The 16,536-nt window shown below is 42.0% G+C and overlaps 2 protein-coding genes and 1 pseudogene across 2 annotated transcripts; all 3 read left to right on the top strand.

Moving 5' to 3' along the window:
• The first annotated feature begins 1,836 nt into the window (after positions 1-1,836).
• On the top strand, positions 1,837-4,599 carry LOC125299723. Its single transcript, XM_048251128.1, has 3 exons — positions 1,837-2,169; positions 3,040-3,255; positions 3,779-4,599. Exons 1-3 carry the CDS (start codon positions 1,891-1,893, stop codon positions 3,929-3,931), a joined length of 648 nt encoding a protein of 215 aa, XP_048107085.1. The 5' UTR covers positions 1,837-1,890; the 3' UTR covers positions 3,932-4,599.
• Positions 4,036-6,590, top strand: LOC125298831 (annotated as a pseudogene).
• A 3,920-nt stretch (positions 6,591-10,510) lies between these two features.
• On the top strand, positions 10,511-16,282 carry LOC125299356 (G-protein coupled receptor family C group 6 member A-like). The gene is given in 8 exon segments (XM_048250597.1): positions 10,511-10,800; positions 10,926-11,217; positions 11,311-11,625; positions 12,352-12,492; positions 12,638-12,952; positions 13,860-14,075; positions 14,179-14,296; positions 14,837-16,282. Coding segments are annotated over 8 exon segments (2,778 nt in total). The 5' UTR covers positions 10,511-10,609; the 3' UTR covers positions 16,027-16,282.
• The last annotated feature ends 254 nt before the right edge of the window (positions 16,283-16,536 follow it).

The following is a 16,536-nucleotide window of genomic DNA, read 5'->3' as shown; positions in this document are numbered from 1 at the left end:
TCTTTATGACCGGGATTGTTGATTTTTCTTTGTTACGTTGGATTTGAGTATTGAGTATCAAGTATTTACCTGATTTATTGCTATGGTGGAAGTTTTCCTGCCTTAGACGGTGAATCATAAATTGAGTGTGTTTATTGAGTATTTCATTGAGTTTGAATTTATGTTTCCTAAGTTTTGCCTGTGTTTCTTCAGTTGGGTTGCTTGCATTGGTTTCTTCTAACTGTTTAATTTTATTGTTGAGTTCTACTTCCTGTTCTTTTTCCTTCTTTTTTTTGTATACTGAATATGAGATGATTCTTCCTCTGAGTACTGCTTTTCCTGTTTCCCACAGAAGGGAAGGAGATGATTCAGGGGAGCCGTTCATTTCTAGAAAGAATGCCCACTCTCTCCCAACAAAACTGATGAAATTTGGGTCTTGTAAGAGGGATGTATTAAAAAACCCATTTGCTAATTGGTCGCTGTTGGTTCGCTATGTTCCATTTAATTGTAACTGGGGCATGATCGCTAATGACTATGGGATGAATTGTTGAATCAGAGATATTTTTCATTATAGAGTTGCTGGTTAGAAAATAATCAATACGGGAATAGGAGTGGTGGACCGGAGAGAAAAAAAGAGTAGCTTTTGGAGTCTGGGTGCTGAAGCCGCAACAATCGCCAAGGCCAGAATCGGCCATGAACTGTTTTATTGTTTTTGTGGATTGCCAGATTCGCTTGCTTTTAGAGTGATCAGATCTGTCAAATGTGGGTCTAACACTGTATTAAAGTCGCCTGCAATTATGATGGGACAGCCAGATAGAGTTGAGATGGAGGTGAAGAGTTTCTGAAAGAAAACTGGGTTGTCTGTATTAGGGCCATAAACATTAACAATTGTTACAGGGTATTGTGAATTGAGATGTTTATGATGACAAAACGCCCTTCTGGGTCTGTGATGGTGGCGTTATGGATGAATGAGATTCTTTTGTTAATCAGAATGCAAACTCCCCTTTGTTTTGTATTGTAATGAGATGAGAAAATGTGATTGAATTGTCTTGATTTGACGCGGGTGTAGTCTAATTCTGAGAGATGAGTTTCTTGTAGGAGACATATGTCAGCTTTTAAACTATCCAAATGATTTAAGATTTTCAGCCTCTTTGCCTGAGATCCAATCCCACGGATGTTCCAGGTCAGGAATGTAAGTGGTACCATGTTGTGATTGTACAGTTATGAAAATGTTTGATAAGGTGGGTATTGTGTGTGTAAGAGTGTGTGCAGGTGTCAGTTAGATAGGAGAGGGGGAAGGGGGGGTGGAGGAATAGGTATGTAATGTGGTGTGCGAATGAGATGTAAAGGGTAGGGGCTGAGAAGAATATAGAGCATAAAGAGGTAGGAATTTGGTTCTGGAGTGGTGACAGCATGAACATTTCCTGTTTAGCATTGAAAACATACAGATCATAATTTGACTTTAGCCTATAGACATAATAAACAAAAACAGACAGGACACACAAGCAAACATGTATAGACAAAACACCATGAATAACATTAAACATTGAGATAGCAAAAGAGAATGGGTGGGTAGGGGGAGCAAAAGGAATGAAACATAAGAAGAGAGAAGAGAGAGGTGATCCAAGCATCAGTATGCAGTGGGTTAGAGAGAGTTGAGGGTGACAATGTTATAATCAAGATGAATGTTGGCATGAGGTATGATGTGCTATAGCCAGGTGGTGATATTGGGGTTTATGATACAGAGTTCCATTGACATACAGTTTATCGACTGACAGTGCTGCTCGTTTGCCCTCTTGCCTGAGTTGTTTCATTATGGGCAAGAGGGCTCTTCTTCTTTCCTGTATTACTTGTGGGAATTGGTCGTTTAGTCCGAATGAAGTGCCTTTCAGTTCTTTCCCTTTGCTTTTGATGAGTTCTTTGTGTTTGAAGTGTTCGAACTTGGCGATAATTGGAGGAGGTTTTTTATTGTCTTTGGAAGTGAGACGGTGTACACGGTGGAAGGTAATCTTGTCAACTGTTTCTGGCGGTAGTTTGAGAGATGACTGCAAGAATTCTTTAAATGCTTTCTCTGGGTCGTCGGGTGTATCTTTAGAAGTTGGCAGGGGAATTCCGGAAAAAATGAGGTTATCGCGCATGCTGCGGCACTGGAGGTCTAGGATTGTTTCTTTCATGATCCGATTTTTGCTGGTGAGTTGATTAGAGTTGTAGAGAGGTAGTGGTTGTTTTTAGTAGAAGAAAAATAAAGTTTTGTATTTCTGTTTACAAGCGTCAGTGTTCAGTGCGCTGCCATTTTGGATCTCACCCAAAGTCTCGCGATGTTCAGTTCTGTCCATTTTTAAAGATTATTTTGAAAACACATTTTTAAGTCTTATTTGTCAATGACCCTTACATAACTCATTGAATGCCAAGCTGTTTTCGGGAGCTTTGTCCTAGAGTGCCAGCAATCTAGACCATTGTCAGAGCATATTCTGTGTTATAGCTATGAACACATGCAATGGGTCGTTTAAAAGGTGAGACTTTAAGCTCTCGGTGGGTGCAAACCGTGTATTTCTACACGCCTCTATTCCTGAGAAATCCCAAGCTAAACAGTGGCTAGTTTTCATCAAAATCGCTGTTTTTTTCTAGAAATGGAGATATAACGTCTTTCATGAAATATGAAGTGTTGCCTGTTACTTACTTGTGTAAACTTTCCGGGAAGTGATCAGCGAGACCTGGCGAGACTGCCACCTAGTGATAGACCCACGAAAATGGCCTGGTTTTGACCTGACATGCGTCACTGATTCGACCCAAAGCGGCAACCGAGTTATGATCAAATGTCCAGATAAAATGTCCAGATTGTGCGTTTTCATGAGTTTTCGATCGTCATATATTTCATTTCCATTAATCACAGAGTTCCCAAAATCACATATAAGGTACTATTACGTTTTTGGCACTCAACGCATGGCACTCAATGAGATAATATGTGTGTGCATGGAATACAGACAGACTGACTGAAGGACAGAGAGAAAGAGATGCAGAGACTGTGTTCTTCATTTGACCTGTTCCCTTATTTTTCAGCTTATTGAGAAGCTCTACGAGGGGAATTTTACCCTTGACGGTGAGAGAAAGTTCTTCGACAAAAACGGTGACTTTGAAGATGGTTATGATGTTGTCATGTTGGTACCCGCTGGTGAGATTAGACAGGCTAAAGTATTTGGGAGATTCGCTTTACCACAGGGAAAAGTTGTCATCACAGAGAAAAATATCATGTGGACTTCGACCCTCAACAGCACAGTAAGTACCTGTCGTGGGTGGCTATGGACAATGGTGTATTGGGCTTGAGTACTGGGTACTGATGTTATATGGTGTATATCCTGTTTAATGTTTACTGGCTGATCGTTGATATAATGACCATTTTGTGTATGATGGACTGTATGTTGACTCGCGAAGGGACTGTTGCTTTTGTGTTGATGAACTAAACTGAGATTGTGTGGGACACCTGACTAATTGCCAATGATGTACGATTGCTTGATGGGTCTGAAATGAGCTCTGGAAAGGGATAGGTTCTCCCTCTCCATAAAAAGGGCATTTTGAAATGATGGGGGGAGGGATCGCCGGCTGACTGGGGACGTGCGACGCCGCTGGCTGTGTGGACCTACTGGCAGACGGCCAAAGGAGCAACGCCGTGGTGACTCAATGATTCAACGCGAGCTAAGTATTTTAAAAAGGGATGTGATTGTTGCGATATTGTGCATTTGTACCTGTGTGAAGAGCCGCGGTGCACAGCGGCTTGTGTCTGATTACAGCTGTTTTGCAGCGGGGAAGTGTTGCTGGAGGAGGCCAACAGCTGACGAGGGGCTACACATTGGGAGAGGTGTGTGGACAGCGACGGGTGATCCGATTAACATCTTGGACCTGCGACGAACAGCACGTGATCTATTCCGAGGAAAAGGGAAGTCCTTCTTCTTAATCGCTTGATATTTAGCTCGTAACCTCTGCCTATTGCTCGGTGAAGGCGACGACTAAGCCACTGTTTGTTTGTTCCGCTTTAGCCGTGAGGGCGGAGCCTGAACCACTACGCCTGCAGCCGTCGACAAGGGAGCGTTCGCTGAGGCCGGAACTGCACAACGCGGCCCATTGTCCTCACTGGAGGCTGGACTGTTAACTTGGGTTGGTGGCCTAAATTGACTAAACATTGTATTTGGCTGCCCCGAGCTTGGACTGTTTCTTTTATACTGGTCGGTGGGGACAGCCGACCAGTACGGACAATTTTTACTAAGGGACTGTGGGGAGGGGACTTGTGGGCTACTGGGGGGTGTTTCAGAACCAGCTGCTGCCTAGGTTGGGGGCTTCCCCATCCCCCCCCCCCTTTTGTGTGGATTGTGTCACTAGTGTGCATTGCTATTTGAACTAAGTTGGCTGAATTTGAACTGATTGTGTGATTATTGCTGTGATCTCCTGAAGTGTCTCCTGTGGGTGAATGCACTGTGTGTGTGTGGGGGGGTGTTCAACCTGCCTAGCCTAGTGACTGTTAGCCGGGTGTGTGACTGCCCCTAGTGGTGCCATTTTCTATCAGTCTGCTGACCTCCAGTCCTGTGTGCCTTTGTATAAATAAATAAAATAACAATCTAAATTAAACTTTGTTGCAAGTGTCTTGGGTGGATCTGAGGCCTGTGTTCTGGGGAAGTTGTAGCCCCTCGTTCACGACATACCAACACAATTCAACCAAGGAAGCTGTCTCTTGTGCATGTTGTTTGTTGTTACTGCAGTTGTGCTCTAATAGTGTGCATCACTTCCAACCCAACAGTTACCTGTATCTCAGTGCACACCATCATGTCCTAATGGCACATTCAAGAAGGTGTCGAATATTTCCTGCTGCTACAGCTGCATCCTCTGTGCTGAAGGGACCTACTCTGACAGCTATGGTAGATTTTGAATTTAAGTCTCTGAGATAACATTATGTTTTTGTAATAAAGAGATATGATATTTATGTTTTAAAAGGTGCACTCTGTAATTTGATTTCAGTTTTGTGTAAAGCTGTTATTATTTGGGGTGAACAGTCAATTGAATTACGGACTTCCATGCCTCTGAAACACTGTGTTATTTGATTGGGATTGCTTATGACTCAGTCTAACTCTGTTTTAGAGTAAATGTTGCAATTAATGAGTTAACGAGAAATTACCTGAGTGCATGACTTCAATATAGTAAAATTTGTAAATGTAGTGGTATACAGCACATGCATTGTGAAAGGAGAGTAATGGGAAAGTTGAGAGCCTCGGAAAATAGCTGTTCTTCAACTTCTGCCATGTTCTGAACTGAGATGTAAGTTATCTGTATATTGTGAAATCCCTTTGAATATCTGTCTCAAGCTCTGGATACGTGTTTTTCTTTTCAGACCAAGATGACTGCCACATGTGCCCCAATGACACTTGGTCCCTGAGGGGATGGAGTAAATGTGAACCTCGCACTAAAAAATATCTGCAGTGGTCTGAACCATTACCCGTTGCTACCCTGGTGGGAGTGGGCCTTGGGCTTCTGCTTCTCATAACAGCCTTTGTCTGTTTCACCATCCATCAGCACAGCTTAATTATCAGGTCTGCCAATTATCTCATGTCTTGCTTCATGATGGTTGGTTTAGCGGTGAGTTTTGGAAGTGTGGTGCTATTTATGGACTAACCCAGCATCCACCTCTGCCGGGCCCAGCAGATCATGTACGCCTTGGGCTTCACCCTCTGTGTCTCCTGCATCTTGGTCAAAGCCTTCCGCACATTCCTGGCATTCATGGCTTTTGATCCCATAAGACGCGATCGTCTCGACAGGCTCTACAAACCCCTGATTGTTATGGCCCTGGTGACCTCTGTTCAAGGGCTCATTTGCCTCTTCTGGCTGATCTTTGACACCCCACATGTGGACCCGACCCCCCCATCCAACCAGAGCATGGAGCATATTCTGCAGTGCAGCGAGGGCTCCAAAGTGGGGTTTGTGGTGATGCATGGCTACGTGGCTCTGTTGGCCTTCATCTGTTTCCTGCTGGCCTTCAAAGGGAGGAGGGTCCCGCAAGACTTCAACGAGGCGGGGTGTCATCATCTTCAGCATGCTCATCCACCTGTTTGTGTGGCTCTGCTTCATTCCCATCTACATCACCAAGAACGAGTCACGGCCCATCGTACAGGCCTCCGCCATTTTGGTTTCTAACTATGGCATCATATTCTGCCTCTTCGTACCCAAGTGCTACCGAGCTATTTGGGGCAAACACACAACGGAGCAAATGAGAGCACGCCTGCTCAACTTCATTCAGATCAGAAACCACGCCCCTATAGATGATGATGTATGACAGTACAACAGAGACATAGAAGCCAATCCATGTAACCGTGAGATGTTGTTTGTGAACCGTCTGATGATATTTGTCAACATTGTTTTTCATGATAATCATGTCAAAACAGTTTCATATGATAAAATATGTTTTTTTTTCTAAACTTTTGGAATTTATAATGCATGTAGTAAACATCTTACTAAATAAAGTGGCCCTAAACTTTTATTTGTGTGAATGTTTGAAAAATTACGTGGAACATGGATTTTACATTTAATTTATAAAATATGTACTTTTGCAATAAACTGACTAATTAATACTTTGTATTCAAGTTTTTATTCCCTAATGCTAAATTACATGACCAAGGACGGTGGAGGAGGGAACATGTTATTGCAACAGCTTATTTCATCCTTTGTGGCTGGCATTCTTTGAATGGACAGAATCTCAAAATAGAAGAAGTTTATCCTCGTACAAAACCTTTCATCCCTGATTCCACATACCCAGAGGCCCAACATTATTTACACCATTTCTGACAATGATGTGTCCAAAAATGTATTTTTACCGGAAGATTTTGAAACAACTGAACACTAACACTATCAAATATAGCTGCAAGCAGCAATGAATGAGGTCCATGGAGAGCCTGAACATTGCATTTGTGAGGCAACAGCATGCCCAATCTGCGTCTCCAATGTTGTAAGCTACATTGCTAACCCCTGCACCAGCAAGCCCTACACCGGATAGCCCATTAGCAGGTCGTAGCAGATTGGAGCCGCAGGGCAGAATGCATGAATGATGACATACACACATAAACTATAACGATAATGACATGAAGAACAATATTGTTCAGAATAACTTTCAGAGCGATTTTGAGAACAATAAAAAGCTGACAGCTACAGTGCCTGTACCCTTGAGGCCCCGGGTTCGAGTCCAACCATCTCTCTCTCCCATTTGCTTCCTGTCAGTCTCTTCACTGTCCTGTCGTCATGAAGGCAAAAAGTATATAAATAATAACTAGATGTACCGCATAGCGGTACAAAATATGACCGCCGCTCAGTCCTGTACATCCGTTCCGCGAAAATAAATCACACTTCAATTTGTCTCCATATTTTTACTCCATCCCCCACTCTTGAAACTTTAGTGTATGCTTGTGTATGCTTTGGCATGCCTGAGTGTGTGTGTGCGGCTGCACAGAAAGTAGCCTACTGGTGCTGAAAAGGTGAATAGATTGTAGCCAAAGAAGATGTAGCATTGTTATAAAACCTTTAAAATCTCTAAACAATCACAAGTAGGGCAGTTCATCACAGTTCATCCATTGCAACTGGATTGATGAAAGGTCACTTACACCTGTAGGCTACATTGTATTTGGGAAAAGCAAAAGGTATCAGCATAATGTTATTTATTATGACCGCCGCTAGCGAAGCTAGCGAAACGGTCATATAGGGATTGGGTATGTAGCCCCACTAGACTTTTACGGAAAGTTTTCGTTTCGTCCCCGGAGGTTTCCCGTGCTGGGCCCCCCGAACCGCAAAAAAAGCAGTTTTTCCTAAATAACTACCTGAACCGTGGCACTGAAGAATCTAAAAAAAGGGTCTAAAAAAAATTAGGTTATGTGTACATTTAGTGACTGTACACTCATTGGCCTGTAGATGGCGGTGCACACATATACACATGCACACACACACAGGCACCCACATACTATCGGTATTAGAACGGCCGATACATAATTACAAATTCAGTAGGATTAAAAGAAAGCCAAAAAATAAATATATTCATCATCATCATCATGGCTGCATTTCCAGTATTGGCGATAAGTAGTCGTTTGTCCACTAGATGGCGCATCGTTGCAGTGAGACGTAATTTTGTTGGAAGTTAACAGTGGGTTGGAAAAACAATGGACGCTTCCTACAAGGACTGTAGTTTACCGCAGAGAATGTCTAATAAGGATAGGACGATGTTCACATGAAATGTAATTCCCATTTCTTCTTGAAGCCGAAATAAATCTGAGGATGTTTATCGGACATGCTTGGTTTTACTGCAGGTAATGCTAATCTTATAATATCAATAAGGACCTAGGTAATGTTACCGCGTTAGCGTTGGTTGAGTGATGGAGGCCAATTTGATTGATTGCATTTGTAGAAAACTATAAATGCGGTTATACCAAGCAAATTGATAGCAGCACTGTAATTGTAGCCTATCTTTCGACTGTCATTTGTTGCACATGCTACAAAAATCATTCTGTGCAATGGAAGATTTACCAACGTTACACCGGTCTGATACAGCTTTGCCTATACATGCGTGAGACTGAGACGCCTGTTTATTTTGTTTTAAGTGCGTGCAGGGTGTGAGAGGGGAATCGATGTGCTTTGATTCCAGCTTGGTAGTTGTAGTCTGTGAAATTAAAAAGCACGTGTGTGTGAAGTATCCAAACAATGACACCTTATGCGCCATCTAGTGGACAAACGACTACTTATCGCCAATACTGGAAATGCAGCCATGATGATGATGATGAATATTTATTTTTTGGCTTCCTTTTAATCCTACTGAATTTGTAATTATGTATCGGCCGTTCTAATACCGATAGTATGTGGGTGCCTGTGTGTGTGTGCATGTGTATATGTGTGCACCGCCATCTACAGGCCAATGAGTGTACAGTCACTAAAAACCTAATTTTTTTTAGACCCCCCCATGGATGAAATTCTACGAAACTTGGCGTACCCCCAGAGAATCAGGTCAATCATACACATAAAATTTGGTTCGTTAGCTTCGCTAGCGGCGGTCATAATAAAAAAAGCTGACAGCCAATCAGAATCCATCAAATTTTAACCATCACATTCATCAACATGAGGAGAGACTTTCCTTATCGTTGGTCATGTGGATGCTTTTATTGTTATAATAGTTATCTTCATAGTTTTCGTTCTGGTGTGAACTGCCCTTATTTTGATCAGATTGGTGTAATTAACCTCTCATGTGTCAGACGTCTTATTGTCACGGCATACTACATCGAACTTTCCCCAAGGGAATTTCCCCTGTGCTTTTTAAGACCATGCAGAACATGTGAATGCCTACTGTACTTGAAAAAAAGTCTGAGTGAACTGTACTTTTTTTGCTTTTGAACAAAATACATATTTGACAACAACTTTACAATAAAAGTAAACATTTCCCTATAACTTCCAATCATCCTCATCTACCTATAAACTCTACATGTGTTTAGAAACACACTTGTCATCATCTGTGGAATGTGTTTTGTTTTTCATTCAACAGGTTTACATCCCCCAAAATAGTAATCTGCTACGTGTAAAGACACCACCCACAGTCATTATCATAAACAAGAGTCCTCCTCTTTGCCGATAGGAAACCAGATTAAATGACCTGTTCTGGTGAAAATGGTGACTTTCAGGTGACCAGGCGGAAAACCAACCTTGCAACATTGAGACTACCGTCCCGAAAAGAGAAATGAGAAACAAGAAACTTGTTTTAATTCGTGTTTCTTACCTTGTAACATCCACATAGTTCTGCCAAACTTATACTAACTGTTCTCTAGCTTGTAAACAAATCCATGTGCTTTATCGTTACCTTTTCCCACAGTTTGAAATAGCATAATGAGCAGAGGGGGAAATCCTGCCCAGTTTCCCTTTAAGACATAATTAAAAGAGACCAGCTAAGGTCTCCTCTCAACTGTAAAACTATCACGTGTCAGACGCTCTTTGTCACAGCATACTGCATCAAACTTTACCCAAGAAAATTTCTCCAGTTCTTTTTAAGTTCTGAGTGAACTGTAGTTTTTTGCTTTTGAACAAATTACATATTTTCACTGTATTTTCATGCAGTGAAAAGTGAATTTGCCACTATCAACAACTTTACAATTAAAGTAAACATTTCCTTATTACTTCCAAGCATCCCATCTACTTTTAGGGCAATTCCACGGAAAATGGACTTTTTGTCACATATCCTTGGCATTTGAATGATGTGAATGATAACATTCATTTTTTGTGCATTTTTTCTTATGTACATTCTTCAGCCAAAAATAGCAAATACTCAAATCTCATGTAATCATTTACATCATACTATATCATCACATTTTATTGGCGTTATGGATGTTACAAAAAACATAATTTCCCATGGAATTTCCCCTAAGCTATACATGTGTTTAGAAACTCGCTCGGCATCATCTGTGGAATGCAGTTGTTTTTCATTCAAGTGTACATTCCCAGAAATTGTAATCTGCTACCTGTAAAGACACCACCCACAGTCATAAGAGTCCTCCTTCTTGCCTATATAGGAAACCAGGACAGAAAGAACTGTCATTAGTCTCAGTTTCTCAGTCTCCCAGCCCATTGCATGCAGCGCACTATGTGGTTCCATCTCCTCAGCTTGGCGTTATGGGCAGCGCTTGTTCAGACAGATGAGAACAGCTCCCAGTGTCTTGTCCACGCAGATGGAGACATTATCATAGGGATGCTCACCTCGGCTCACACCACAGTCGACAATCTCCTGGACCGCGTTCGGCCATCGGAGTTCACCTGCAGCAAGTAAGTTTAGAGCCATGGGTGCGCCCCGAGAAAGCATATTTAGAGAATCCCTTTCTTGGCTGTTTGATTAAGCTTTTTACCTGCCAGGTTTGATCTAATCTTTGATATATTATTTTTCCTGACAGTTTTGACCTTCTTCCCTTCGTCCGAATGCTGGCTGCCATCTACACCATTGACAGCATCAATGACTCAGGCTTCCTTCCTGGTGTTCGACTTGGATATACCGTGTGTGACCCATGTGCAGATGCCACCAAAGCTCTCCACTGTGTGGAACACTTGCTGTCAACCAACGGCTCTTTGCCTGTCCTGGATGACTACTCTGAGTTCCGTCCAAAGGTTAAGATCATCCTTGGGGAGCGATACTCTCTGTTGACCATCCCTGTGGCCAGACTTCTCAGCGTTTATCTCATCCCTCAAGTGAGAAAAAGCATGAATCTACATATCTACTTGTGCTGTACATGTGTTGATTATGTATGAATACCCAATTTGTTTTTTTTATCTGCCCTTCAGATCAGCACAACAGCCTCTGCGGTTGTGCTGAGCAATTTGCTGGAGTTCCCAAGCTTCTTCCGAGTGATCCCCAGCGATGTGCACCAGACCAAGGCCTTGGCGCAGCTCATAAGTCACTTTGATTGGAACTGGGTTGGCCTGGTCTCCATGGATGACGACTACGGCAGGGGAGTCCACCAGAGTTTCCTGAAGAGTGCAGAAGAGGCTGGGGTGTGTGTGGCCTATGAGGAGGTCATTCCACACTACCTGGACCATGAGCATCAACAGCGCATAAAAGAGGTGGCAAAGCAGATACGGGACTCACCTGAAGCACAGGTAGCGATGGGAGGGACTTATACTGGGGCGCGCTTCCCAAAACCATAGTTACTAAGTAATTACCAACTTTGTTGGTTGCAATGCAATTTCCCATTGCCAACCAGGTTAACAACTATGGATTTGGGAAACGCACCCCTGATATACAAAGTACAAAGTCATGGATTGACGTAGGAGTGATGATGTTCAATGTGGAAAAGATATTGAGTTGAACAGTGTACATTAATAGATTGGCTTCATTTTTTAAATTTTTCAAATTTACTGTTAAGTTTTGATACCTTTAAAGGAACCGTATGTAAGAAATGTATTTCAATTAATCATAAAATGGCCATGATATGTCACTAGACATTAAGAAATCATGTTCATTTCAAATACTTATATCACTGACAACAGTAGTCCGGCTAGGATATTGTCATTTAAAAAGTGCAGTTGCAGCCCTCAATTGATGTTGATGTTGTCATGTTGTGTTTTGGCCTGATGCGCCACCCTCCACCTATCTACTAATCACGAAGTAAGTAATGTTTCAGCGTCCGGGTTGCCAGCTCTGCCAGTCAGGGGGGAGGGGGAGGGAATACACTGCTCTACAGTAATTTGAAAGTGATTGTAGAACCAGTTTCAGCCACAATCTTACATACGGTTCCTTTAATTTCACACTTTTTCAAGGCGTTTTAGTAAATTGTTGAAAGGCTTTGTGTGAAGTAATTTGCTAGAAATATACATTTTTGCTAGGTGGTGATGGTGATCCTTCGGCCAGAGCTTGTGAAGATGCTGTTTGAGGAGATGATCCGCACCAACAGCTCTCGGGTTTGGATCGCCAGTGATGCTTGGTCCAGGTCTGGAGTTGTGACAACCATGCAGGACATAAACAAGGTGGGTGGAGTGCTGGCAGTACACATTGTTCCAATGAACACTGTTAACGACCATTCTAACAAGAGCATCACAAACTCTGTTCTCTCTTTGAGCAAACATGTATGAAAATTCTGATTAGAAAATGTTTTCATATTTCCTTTTAAAGGTTGGAGACATTCTGGGGTTAAATTTTGTCACAGGAACCATCGATGGGTTTACGGACTACTTGCAGAAGCTAACAGTCCGTCCAGGCGTGAAAAATGATTTAATTAAAGAGTACAACCAGCTGTACTCAGACTGCGGTCCTGATTCCTCAGAAGATTGCAGTAAGCCAAGTGCTGACCAACTAGTGAAGAATGTCGACCTCCCAGTGGTCTATGGTGAAAGGGTGGTTGTTTGGAGCATAGCCCATGCTCTGAGAGAACTACTTGGATGTAATGAAACCGTCTGTCCAGGAGAAACTGATTTCCTTCCATATAAGGTAATATGGTAATAAGGTTTATATACTGTAGTATTTCACTATGAGCCAGAGTTTCATGAACTGGTTTATTGTCACGAAGCACACAATGCAGCATATCACACAGTGGGCCGTGTCAGTCCCAGAAACGAAATAGGCAGAACTTTCTCGAACAGTAGCCTATATTCCCCTATTTATATATATATATATATATATATATATATATATATATATATATATATATATATATATATATATATATATATATATATATATAAACGTTAGAAACGTTTGGTTGCGCCCAGTGGTGTAGTGGTAACATAAGAGGTGGTCAAAGTATGAATTCTGTGAATTCGGTAAGGTGGACTGCCAGGAGGTATCAGATTTTTATAAAAGGGCATACAGAACATGTTTAATGATGGTGGAGGTTACTGTCCAATGTTTAGAACATTATGGTTCCTAGTGTTGATGAGTGCACATATTGTGAAAGCGGATAATACAGTGTGATTTGTGAATGTTAAAAGTTGCAATTGGTGAATAAACTCTTTTGAGAGGTGGATAAACTCTAATAAGAGGTGGATAAAGGTGGAGAAATTTCAGTGGATAAACTGTGTTTACTTTTGTTTAGCCTCCACTACAACCCTGGCTGCGCCACCTGACAATTTTTGGGCGGTGAAATTGCAAATACAGTCTGAAAATGTATTAAAAGCCCTGTAAATGTTGTACAGCCATTAAGACTTGTTTAAACACAGTCTTCCAACTTTAAACGCATTCTGTCCATTTTTAAAGATTATTTTGACATTTTTAAGTCTTATTTGTCAATGACCCTTACATATGTGTGCGCATGGAATACAGACAGACTGTCTGAGGGACAGAGAGAAAGAGATGCACAGACTGTGTTCTTCATTTGACCTGTTCCCTTATTTTTCAGCTTGTTGAGAAGCTCCACAAGGTGAATTTTACCCTTGACGGTGAGAGAAAGTTCTTCGACACAAATGGTGACTTTGAAGATGGTTATGATGTTGTCATGTTGGTGCCCGATGGTGAGATTAGACAGGCTAAAGTATTTGGGAGATTCGCTTTACCACAGGGTAAAGTTGTCATCACAGAGAAAAATATCATGTGGACTTCGACCCTCAACAGCACAGTAAGTACCAACACAATTCAACCAAGGAAGCTGTCTCTTGTGCATGTTGTTTGTTGTTACTGCAGTTGTGCTATAATAGTGTGCATGACTTCCAACCCAACAGTTACCTGTATCTCAGTGCACACCATCATGTCCTAATGGCACATTCAAGAAGGTGTCGAATATTTCCTGCTGCTACAGCTGCATCTTCTGTGTTGAAGGGACCTACTCTGATAGCTATGGTAGGTTTTGAAGTCGCTGATGTAACCTGCGTTGTGTTGAATAGTGTGCGTCACTTCCAACCCAACAGTTACAGAGATGACAATTACTTTTTCATTATGTTTTTATATTTTTGTAATAAAGAGAAATGATATTCATGTTTTAAAAGGTGCACTCTGTAATTTGATTTCAGTTTTGTGTAAAGCTGTTAATATTTTGGGTGAACAGTCAATTGAATTACAGACTTCCATGCCTCTGAAACACTATGTTGATTGACTGGGATTGCTTATGACTCAGTCTAACTCTGTTTTAGAGTAAATGTTGCAATTCATGAGTAAACAAGCAATTACCTGAGTGCAAGACTTCAATATAGTAAAATTTGTAAATGTAGTGGTATACAGCACATGCATTGTGAAAGGAGAGTAATGGGAAAGTTGAGAGCCTCGGAAAATAGCTGTTCTTCAACTTCTGCCATGTTCTGAACTGAGATGTAAGTTATCTGTATATTGTGAAATCCCTTTGAATATCTGTCTCAAGCTCTGGATACGTGTTTTTCTTTTCAGACCAAGATGACTGCCACATGTGCCCCAATGACACTTGGTCCCTGAGGGGATGGAGTAAATGTGAACCTCGCACTAAAAAATATCTGCAGTGGTCTGAACCATTACCCGTTGCTACCCTGGTGGGAGTGGGCCTTGGGCTTCTGCTTCTCATAACAGCCTTTGTCTGTTTCACCATCCATCAGCACAGCTTAATTATCAGGTCTGCCAATTATCTCATGTCTTGCTTCATGATGGTTGGTTTAGCGGTGAGTTTTGGAAGTGTGGTGCTATTTATGGACTAACCCAGCATCCACCTCTGCCGGGCCCAGCAGATCATGTACGCCTTGGGCTTCACCCTCTGTGTCTCCTGCATCTTGGTCAAAGCCTTCCGCACATTCCTGGCATTCATGGCTTTTGATCCCATAAGACGCGATCGTCTCGACAGGCTCTACAAACCCCTGATTGTTATGGCCATGGTGACCTCTGTTCAAGGGCTCATTTGCCTCTTCTGGCTGATCTTTGACACCCCACATGTGGACCCGACCCCCCCATCCAACCAGAGCATGGAGCATATTCTGCAGTGCAGCGAGGGCTCCAAAGTGGGGTTTGTGGTGATGCATGGCTACGTGGCTCTGTTGGCCTTCATCTGTTTCCTGCTGGCCTTCAAAGGGAGGAGGGTCCCGCAAGACTTCAACGAGACGGGTGTCATCATCTTCAGCATGCTCATCCACCTGTTTGTGTGGCTCTGCTTCATTCCCATCTACATCACCAAGAACGAGTCACGGCCCATCGTACAGGCCTCCGCCATTTTGGTTTCTAACTATGGCATCATATTCTGCCTCTTCGTACCCAAGTGCTACCGAGCTATTTGGGGCAAACACACAACGGAACGAATGAGAGCACGCCTGCTCAACTTCACTCAGACCAGAAAGCATGCCTCTATGGATGACGATCTTATCACCGAAGGCTCAAAGACAGACACCTTGAGCTTAATGTTTCCCATATTGAGGTCATTGGAGTCAATAGATTCAGTGTTTAGGCCGGCCAGTACCTCTCTGTCCTCTACTTCATCCCAGTCAACATTACCATCAGCAGAAGACCCTTCCCTGAACCTAAGTCGCGCTGACTCTGTGTTTGTCATAGGAGTGTCTGAGGGTCCCACTGACTTAGACCTGACAGTACAAGAGAGGCATAGAAGCCAATCCATGTAAGTGTGAGGTGTTGCCGTCTGATGATATTTGTCAACATTATTTTTCATGATAATCATGTCAAAACAGTTTCATATGATAAAATGTGTGTTTTTTCTAACCTTTTTATTTATGACATGTAGTAAACTTTTTACTAAACAAATTGGCCCTAAACTTTTATTTGTGTGAATATTTGAAAAATGACATGGAACATGTTTTTTACATTTAACCAGGTGCTGTTATAAAATATGTACTTTTGCAATAAACTGACTGATTAATACTTTGTATTCAAGTTTTTATTCCCTAATGGTAAATTACATGAGCAAGGAGGAGGGAAAGTGTTATTGCAACCGCTTATCTCATTCTTTGTGGCTGGTATTCTTTAATGGACAGAATCTGAAAATAGTAGAAGTTTATTTTCATACAAATCCTTTCATCCATGATCCCATATATCCAGAGACCCAACATTATTAACACAATTTCTTACAATTGAAAATGAGTTTGCTAACTCTTACACGATAGAAGACACTAAAA

This window comes from Alosa alosa, chromosome 8 (genome assembly GCF_017589495.1).
Source record: "Alosa alosa isolate M-15738 ecotype Scorff River chromosome 8, AALO_Geno_1.1, whole genome shotgun sequence".
Taxonomy (NCBI): Eukaryota; Metazoa; Chordata; class Actinopteri; order Clupeiformes; family Clupeidae; genus Alosa; species Alosa alosa.
This window is presented reverse-complemented; position numbering and strand designations above follow the sequence as displayed.

Bases quoted from the DNA above. Each gene is read 5' to 3' on its own strand.
- LOC125299723 (XM_048251128.1), top strand. From the start codon at position 1,891: ATGAGTTCTTTGTGTTTGAAGTGTTCGAACTTGGCGATAATTGGAGGA. The intron at 2,170-3,039 runs GTGAGTTGATTA...CTTATTTTTCAG, and splicing joins TCATGATCCGATTTTTGCTG to CTTATTGAGAAGCTCTACGA. The intron at 3,256-3,778 runs GTAAGTACCTGT...GCTGTTTTGCAG, and splicing joins CTTCGACCCTCAACAGCACA to CGGGGAAGTGTTGCTGGAGG.